General features: G+C 63.3%; 1 protein-coding gene across 1 annotated transcript; it reads left to right on the forward strand.

Moving 5' to 3' along the window:
• Positions 1-2,948: 2,948 nt before the first annotated feature.
• SPIRE2 (spire type actin nucleation factor 2) lies at positions 2,949-9,341 on the forward strand (the record flags this gene model as incomplete). The annotated part of the gene is made up of 15 exons (XM_080637895.1): positions 2,949-3,165; positions 5,856-5,893; positions 6,022-6,381; positions 6,692-6,772; positions 6,848-7,012; positions 7,109-7,195; positions 7,341-7,464; positions 7,565-7,734; positions 7,824-7,974; positions 8,098-8,231; positions 8,470-8,604; positions 8,676-8,743; positions 8,830-8,857; positions 8,938-9,053; positions 9,134-9,341. 15 exons carry the CDS (start codon positions 2,949-2,951, stop codon positions 9,339-9,341), a joined length of 2,082 nt encoding a protein of 693 aa, XP_080494021.1.
• Between the last annotated feature and the right edge of the window lie 79 nt (positions 9,342-9,420).

Raw genomic sequence — 9,420 nt, forward strand, 5'->3', positions numbered from 1 at the left:
CATTACTCACAAACAAACAGAGCGTGCAGCACGCAGCCCTGCTGCAGGCTGATGGGGAAGGCTCTGCCCTCTATCCCAGCTCTGCGGCTGTCTCGCTCCAACATGTCCTGCTTCAGTGCCAACGGTGGCAGAGAGCTGGGAAATCTCACCCACCTGTACTGCTCTGCACCCATTCCCAACCTGGTAATTTTTTTTTCCACATTTCTTTAATTTTTAATTGTATTTCCCCTGTGCACATACACACTTGGCTTTTTGTTTCGACTTTTTCCAAGACAGTAGCCTTTAATTACAACTTGATTTCATATTAATTACAGTTTTACCCAAAGCAAAAGGCTTTGTGCTTTGTAATTCAAATGCATTCCCCATTACTGCTGCAGGTTGGGTTATCGTCTCCTTCAAATGCCGCGCATCCTCCCTGCTCCTGTTGCTGACGGTGCCGCCCTGGCTGTGTCCGCAGGGGGTGCAGGAAAGTCAGCAGCCGGCTCGGCCCAATGCGGATCTGTGTGGTGGGCAGCACAAGCAGCTTTCTTCCCTCTAAAGGTTCTTCCCAAGCAGGCTCCAAAGCCAGATGATTACAGGGTAAATGTTGCATTCAAATCTCTCTTGTTGGTGTGGAAAGAAAGAGCCAGACTTCAGCATCACAGACAAGAGCTGTTCCCTGTGCAACGTGCGGATCCGGCTGTGGCTGAGGCCAGCACTGGGCCCTTGACCCCCGCAATGTGTTCTTACCCCAGTGATGGTGTGCTTGAGCAATCCCAGAGACGCATGGCCAGTTTGGATCACTTGTATCCATCCTCCCACTTCCCAAACCCCAAAGCACCACAAAGGGTTCCATTTCCCAGCTGTCCAACTCCATTCTCCCATTTCTTTCCCCAAAGATGGAGCTGACAGTGCTCAGGTTCTCTGGGAAGAGCACTGGAGGGCATTTCCCTCCCTTGGTGTTGCAGGCACTGACTCTGCTGGAGGACTCCATCCCCAGGGCAGCTTTTCAGCCATGTGGGAAAGCTGGCACCCATGTGTCAGCTCTGTCCCTCTCCCAGCCATGCCAGCACAGCTCTGGTGTTCATGCTCATGGATTAATGTAGCTGAGACAGGGTTTTATGCTCCTTCCATCATGGAAATGAGAAGCTCATCATGACAAGAACTTTAATTTACTCTGTCTGACCTTTCAGCTCCCATTTTATCTGTGCCTGCCCACCAGGCATGTCAGCTTTGTAGGACAGCCACTGGGAACCCAGGTGCTGGGGGTGAGCCATGCCCCATGGCTATCTATGTGTCACGGCCACCACATCCCTTGTGTTGGGGTGTCTGACAGTAGTGCCCTACACCTCACCCCCAGCACTCATCCTGTCATGTGCCCAGCAGCCCATGCCCTGGGGGTACCCACATCCTGCACCCTGTGCCCCGGGAGCACCCATGTCTTATGCCCTGCACCCCATGCCCTGGGGGCACCCATGTCCTGCACCTGAACCCCATCATGTGCCCTGCACCCTGGGGGCATCCACATTCTGAACCTTGCACCCAGTCCTGCACCTTGCACCCCATTACATGCACCACACTAGACACCCTGCACCCTGATTCTTCATCCTGATAGCTTGGGCAGGCTGTACCGAGTTGCACCATACTGTACCATGTTGTACTGTGCTGTACTGAGCCTTACCATGCCATACCAAGGCTTACTGTGCTTTACTGAGCTGGACTGAAACTTACCGTACTCTACCGAGCCATATCAGCTGACTCTTACTGTGCCATCCCAAGCCATACCGTGCTGCACTGAGTCGCACAAGCCTATACCGAGTCGCACTGTCCCGTACCGCGCTGCACCATGCCGCACCAAGCTGTACCGCCCCGCACCATGCCGCACCAAGCTGTACCGCCCCGCACCATGCCGCACCAAGCTGTACCGCCCCGCACCATGCCGCACCAAGCTGTACCGCCCCGCACCATGCCGCACCAAGCTGTGCTGCCCCGCACCATGCTGTACCAAGCTGTACTGACCCGCACCATGCCGCACCAAGCTGTGCTGCCCCGCACCATGCCGCACCAAGCTGTACCGCCCCGCACCATGCTGTACCAAGCTGTACTGACCCGCACCATGCCGCACCAAGCTGTGCTGCCCCGCACCATGCCGCACCAAGCTGTACCGACCTGCACCATGCCACACCAAGCTGTACTGACCTGCACCATGCCACACCAAGCTGTACCGACCTGCACCATGCCACACCAAGCTGTACTGACCCGCACCATGCCGTACCAAGCTGTACCAAGCCGCACAGTGCCGCACCAAGCTGTACCAAGCCGCACAGTGCTGCACCATGCTGTACCAAGCTGTACCGACCCACACCATGCCGCACCAAGCTGTGCTGCCCCGCACCGTGCCGCACCAAGCTGTACCACCCCGCACGATGCCACACCAAGCTGTGCCGACCCGCACCATGCCGTATCAAGCTGTACCGACCCGCACCATGCCGTATCAAGCTGTACCGACCCACACTGTGCCGCACCAAGCGGTACCAACCGGCACCGTGCCGTACCAAGCCGTACCGACCCACACAGTGCCACACTCCGCCGTACCAAGCTGTACCGACCCACACCGTGCTGTATCAAGCAACCCGCACTGTGCCACACCAAGCTGTACCGACCCGCACTGTGCTGTACCAAGCGACGCACACTGTCCCGCACCAAGCGGTACCAACCCGCACCGTGCCGTACCAAGCTGTACAGAGCCGCGCAGTTTCTCCCCGAGCGCCCGTGCCCCTCTTGGTGCGCCCCCGTCGGTGGCGGGCGGTGCCGCAGGCGGGGCCGAGCCTCGGCCGCTGGGGGCGGTCCCCTCCGCCGCCAACCTCTCCGCTTGTGTCCGCTCCGCCGCGCCCCCCCCTCCCGGGGCCCCGCCCGCCCGTGCCGCGGTGGCGGCGGCAGCAGCGGCGGAGGCGCGCGGGGATGGGGCCATGGCGCGCGCGGGCGGCGGGGCGCCGCGGGAGCTGTCCCTGGAGGAGGTGCTGAAGTGCTACGAGCAGCCGCTGAACGAGGAGCAGGCCTGGGCGCTCTGCTTCCAGAGCTGCCGCGCCGCCGCCGCCACCGCCGCGCCCCCCGCCGCGCCGCTCCGCACCGCCGACATCCGCCTCCAAGGAGACGGCTCCGTCGTCCTTCCCGCGCCGCCGCCCGGTGAGCAGAGCGACCGCCGCAACGCGGGGTGGGGCTACCGGGACTTACCGGCACCGGCAGGGGGTGCTGTACCGCGCCGCCAGCCCCGGGAAAAACCGGGATATCGGCGGGAAGGGGGGACACCCACAGCGGCTCCCCGCGGCGAGAGGGAGCGGTACCGGTGGGGAAGGACAGGGGAAGCGGCACGGGCAAGGAGGGGGGCAGCAGGCGCCGGCGACACCGGCAACAGGGAACCGGTGCGTGTCTGGGGCACCGGCTGCGGGGGTGCAGCACCGGAGAGACTGGGAGGCACCGGGGAACATGAAGACGGCACTGGCAGGGTCGGGGTGAAGCCTCAGCTCCGGTCTGGCAAGGGGGACCGGCATCGGCACTGGCGCTGGCACAGCCGGGATTGGCGCTGGCGCTGCCGGTATCGGTGCGGGTGGTGGCCGGTGACTCGGCGGTGTCATCGGCACTAGTACCGGCACCAGCACCGACACCGTCAGGGGCCGTCTGGGTGATCCGGTGAGGCAGGACCCGGGGCGTGGGGTGTGCAGGGTGCCCATGGGTGCAGGGCTCACCGGGCCAGACACACCGTGGGGCTGCAGGACACCTGGCAAGGACAGACACGGGGACACACACCTACACACACACCTATACACAGCACACCCGCCGCGCACGCCTGAACACTCAGAGCCCGCAGGGGACCCGGTCCTCAGCTCAGTGTGAAACCGCGGGGCTCCCACCCGGCCCTCGCCACCCCCGGCGACCCGGGAGCAGCGTCGTGGGGCAGCACCAGCACCGTCCCTGACCTTCGGACCCACGGCCGTGCCCTCTCTGCGGGCGGTTGGTGCTGCTGGGCAGGGCTGTGGTGGTTACAGGCTGTAATTAAGCTCGGCCGGCTGCCAGCAGCGATGTCGGGTGCTCGGCGCAGCAAGAGCACCCCTGCGCCTAATGACAGAGCGCGGCACACGGCTTCAGGCATCTCGCCCCGCGGGGAGGCCATTGTGCCCAGAGACGGTGTGCGGTGCTCGGCGCTGCCGGATGGGCCTCCCGGGGGCTCATGGACAGGCAGGGACGCTGCGGTGTCACTGCTTGTCCTTGCCCATGGCCGGGCAGGGGATGCTCCTGGAGGAAGATGAGTGTGGAGCTGGGGGATGGGGAGCAGGGCAGGGGCAGTCCGTAGGGGCCTGGGTGTGTGGAGCAGCTCCATGCCCAGGGCAGGGCCACGCACAGGTATGGCATGTGCCCGTGGTGGCTGGGCATGGTGTGGTCACACCAGCTCCACCAGTTGCACGTGGCTCTCTGAGCCATCACGGCCACGTGCCAGAGCCAGCTCCACTGTGCCACCCCATGCTCCCAAGTCCCTCCCATGGCAGCCAGAGCCATCTCCCCAGGAACCAGTGTGGACCCCTCACAGCAAAGCCCAGAGCTGGAAGGTCTATGGATGCCTCCCAGTACCGCTGCTTGTGGTGGCACTGGCCTGGGCCATGGCTCAGCACCTCCATCTGAGCACAGGGCTGGATCTGGTCTGGGTAAGCCAGCAGCACCTGCCTGAGCCGGTCCAATTGCCCATCCTATAGGAACTCCCTGCCCAAGCAGCTGTAGGGAGCTCAGCCTGCCAGCATGGCACTCAACATGTTTGCTGAGCCATGGCCAGCAGGAGGGCACTCCAGCCAGGCTCTGGGTCCAGATATCAGTGTCCCAGGGGATGTGCTGCTGCATCCTCTCTCAGCCAGGGCAGAACATCCCGGCATTGGCACAGCAGCAGGAGCCAGGCACGGCCATTGGGCGCAGGGGTGATGTCAGGCTCATATGTGGCCCCATGGTGGGGCTGGACCCTGTGTCTACACTGCTCAAGCTGCCCTTCCCAAGCAGCACCCGGCCTGGCTGGCACAGGGCCGGCACATCCTCACAGCTGCCGCTTGCTGCCGCATTGATCAGCTAAATGGAGAGCTAATGGCCATCGCTCCCCTGGGCAGGGGAAGCAGCTCTGCTGCTGCTGTTGGGAAAGCAGAGCCAGGGGCCCTGGGGCATGGACCTCGGGGATGCTGCAAAAGCCAGTCCTGGTCCTCATCCCATGGCCACGGCTGCTGGGAGGGTGTGAGCTGCCCACAAGCTGGGCTCGTGCATGTGTGGGCACAGAGCTCTGTGTGTCTCTGCATGATGCTCCAGCACTGCTGGCTCTGCAGTGGGGAGCAGCGCTGTTTATTGGGCACAACCTGTGACTGCATCCCACACTGGGCACAAGGGCCACGAACTGTGTGTGGTCTGCATCCCTGCCTGATGGTACCCACACTGCTGGTGCCCACAGCTCAGAGGGGTGCAAGAGGCATTTCTGTGCGAGTGCATAGCTCTCAGCTCCCTCCAGCCCCAGGAGTGAGGGGTAAGAGGGTGACTCTGCCCTCACCATGTGCCTCCTGGGTTCAGCCAGAGGCAGCAGGGCCAAGTTGCTGGTGCCCGTTTGGGCTCAGCACACAGGTCCCCATTGTCCTGTGGAGCTGTGTCCTGAGACCAGGTCAGGATGGGACAAACTGGGGATGCGAGTCCCAGCTTGGGGCAGCAGCTGATGGGGCTGGGACCCACTCAGGGTAGTCTCATGGTACCCTGTGGCTGTGGCTGTGGCTGGGTGCAGCATCCCTGGGGTGTGGGACAGGAGGTAATGCTGATGGGGCTGCAGGTACCAGCAGTGACTGTCTTCCTCCCCACAGAGCTGCCCCCGCTGCTTACACCCTCTGCTGAAGCCCAGGTATGTGGGTCCGGACATGGGGTGCAGCGGGGGGATGAGACCCAGCACCAACGGCTATGGGGGCAGCTGGTGCCGGCCATGCGTGCTGAGGGGCTCCCCGCGGTGCAGCCAGTGCTGTCTCCCCTCAGATGGTGCAGTCGTTGGGCTTTGCCATCTACCGTGCGCTGGACTGGGGGCTGGACGAGAACGAGGAGCGTGAGCTGAGCCCGCGGCTGGAGCAGCTCATCGACCTGATGACCAACAGCGACTCAGAGGACAGCGGCTGCGGCACAGCCGATGAGGGCTATGGGGGGCAGGAGGAGGAGGAGGAGGGTGGCGAGGGGCCGCTGCGTGCCGTGCGCACCTTCGGTCAGGCCATGCGGTGCTGCGCCGCACGCCTGGCTGACCCCACCGAGGCGCAGGCGCACTACCAGGCTGTCTGCCGCGCTCTCTTTGCTGAGACCGTGGAGCTGAAAGCCTTCCTTGCCAAGATCCGCGATGCCAAGGAGGTGAGTGTGTGTGCCCACCGGCACGGCCATCCCCACTGCCTGGCCAGGAAACCATCCATGGGCTCAAATCACTGGGGTGAGTGCGGCACAGCCCTCTGCCCACCCTGACCATTTGGCAATACACCCTCTCCCAGGGCACCGTGCTGTGGCACTGCCAGCTCCAACCTGCCATGGTGGGTGCTGGCAGGGCTGGCTTGTAGCGGGGATTGTAGTGCTTTGGGGTGCACATGAGTGCTGTGGCCCTGTGGCACGGTCCTGGCTGGACCCTCAGTGCCACCAGGGTGGGTGATGATGTCTTGTATGGTGGCAGATGCTGCAGAAGCTGAAGGAGGACGAGGAAGCAGAGGAGCGGCCGGTGGCAGAGCTGGGCAGCCTGCGCAACACCGATTGGGTACGGCGGCGTGGCTGGGCGCCGGGGCTGTGCCAGGACTGTGCTGGGGCTTACACCGTGTCCAAACCCCCCCAGGCCCGGCTGTGGGTGCAGCTGATGCGGGAGCTGCGGCACGGTGTGAAGCTGAAGAAGGTGCAGGAGAAGCAGTTCAACCCCCTGCCCACTGAGTACCAGCTCACCCCCTTTGAGATGCTCATGCAGGACATCCGTGCCCGCAACTACAAGCTCCGCAAGGTCATGGTGAGTGCGGCCAGGCTGGCCCGTGTCAGCTCCCTGTCCTGTCACTGTGCTGGCCTTGACACTGCCACTGCCCATGGCCTCTCTGCCCTCTCCCAGGTGGATGGAGACATCCCTCCCCGGGTGAAGAAGGATGCCCATGAGCTCATCCTTGACTTCATCCGCTCCCGGCCCCCACTAAAGCAGGTGAATGCCAACATGAGGACACCTCCGTGGCATGGCAGTGCCTGGCCTGGGGTTGGTGGGTCCCATGGGTGCCATCCTCACTCTGTGTGTGGGTCAGCACCCAAGCTGCAGCCACAGCTTGAGGTCCTGTCTGTGTGTCCCACAGGCGTCAGAGCGCCGGCTGCGACCGCTGCCCCAGAAGCAGAGGACACTCCATGAGAAGATCCTGGAGGAGATCAGGCAGGAGAGGAAGCTTCGGCCCGTGGAGATGCCATACCGTGGACAGAAAGGTGCCACAGCCCCCTCCCTGCTGTCTTGGGCTGCCAGTGATGTGCCCACCACCAGGGCAAGTCCCTGTCCTTCTGCGACTGAGACCCATCCCCATCACAGGCTACAGCTCCCTCCCCTGCATCCCTCACGCCTGCTCGGGGCGCCTGGCCTCCAGCTCCTGCCTCGAGCTGTCCCGGTGCCCAGTGAGTGCCGCGTCAGTGTGCCCACGACCCCGTGTCCTGCTCAAGGCACCCACCCTGGCCGAGATGGAGGAGATGAACATCTCTGAGGCAAGAGAGGGACGGAGGTCGGGGGGACACAGGAGGTTCCGAGGGGACAAGGGGTTCCCCAGGGAGATGTGGTGACCGTGGCCTTGCAGGAGGAGGACTCTCCGGGCACAGAGATGCCGCTGAAGCGGGACCGCTCCTTCTCGGAGCACGACCTGGCGCAGCTGCAGAGCCAGATGGGGGTTGGCCAGGCCGTACCCCAAGAACCAGAGCCGCTGCAGCCCGATCCCCGGCCCCGCTCAGGTACCCACCAGGGGTCCCCCAGCCCCACACCAGCCACATCCCCAGGGTGGCCATGGGTGCCCCACGGCAGAGGTGGCACTAGGTAGCATGGCCGTGCCATGATGTCCCCATCTCTCCCCACAGGCTCCGTCCCTGCTAGCTGCCACCCACTGCCGGACAGCTCAGCACCACCCCGAACTGCCCTCGGTGCCGTGGAGGAGAGGCCAGAGGATGGATCCAGTACTGCTCCTAGCACCAGCTCCAAGCACCTCTGGCTGGTGAGTGCTGGTGTGGGGTTGGGACACTGTGTGAGCATGAATATGGGCACACAGCAGCCCAGCATAAAGGCACAGGGTGATTCATGGGATCTGCATGGGATCTGGATCTAGAAGCACACTATGACCTGTGCCCTGTACCTATGCTGGGATGCTCTGCCCACGGCACAGGGATGCTCCAGGCCATGCCCTGTGCCACGGCCTTGCAGCAGATCAGGCTGACGTTCCCCCTCCCCTGCAGGAGTTCAGCCACCCCGTGGAGAGCTTGGCCCTCACCGTGGAGGAGATGATCAACGTGCGCAGGGTGCTGGTCAAGGCCGAGATGGAAAAGTTCCTGCAGAGCAAGGAGCTGTACAGCAGCCTACGGAAGGGAAAGGTGGGATCTGGGGCCGGAGGGGCTGAGTGCTGTCCGCCCGGCCCCTGGCTCTCACCCTGCTTTGCCCACAGGTCTGCTGCTGCTGTAGGACCAAGTTCCCCCTCTTCTCCTGGCCTGCAGCGTGCCTCTTCTGCAAGCGGTAAGCACCACATGCCATGGGGCTGGGAGGGTGCTGAGAGGGTGCCTGCGATGGCCCCACTCACTGGCCTCTCTCTGTGTCCCCAGGTCTGTCTGCAGCTCCTGCAGCCTGAAGGTAAGAATGCCACCATGTCCCTGTCCCTGTCCTGCCCCCACCCCATCCCCATCCCACCCTGACCCTCACACACTCGGCAGATGAAGATGCCCTCCAAGAAGCTGGCTCACATCCCCGTCTACGCACTGGGCTTCGAGAGCCTCCCAAGCTCGCTGCTGGCCAAAGCCCTGCCGCTGCGAAGGAGAGAGACCTTCCAGTGAGTCCTGCAGCCCTAAGCCTTCCTCCTCTCTCCTCCTCCTCCTTGGGCCATGGCTGACCATGTACCCTGTGCCACAGCTCCCTCTCAGGCACGTGCTGGCGCCAGGTGGAAGAGGAGTTCCCCCACATCTACGCCCAGGGCTCTGTCCTGCGCGACGTCTGCAGTGACTGCGCTGGCTTCGTCACCGACGTCATCTGCTCCAGCCGCCGCAGCGTGGCCGTCCTCAATGCCGCACCACGCCGCGCCAAGGCTCGCTCCCTGTACAGCGACTCCTGGCACAAGTGAGGGGCGCAGACCCCACTGGGGGCCACCCAGATGTACATATATACATAGGACATATACGTACAGCCTCTATATTTATATA

This window comes from Psittacula echo (assembly GCF_963264785.1).
Source record: "Psittacula echo genome assembly, chromosome: Z".
NCBI lineage: Eukaryota > Metazoa > Chordata > Aves > Psittaciformes > Psittacidae > Psittacula > Psittacula echo.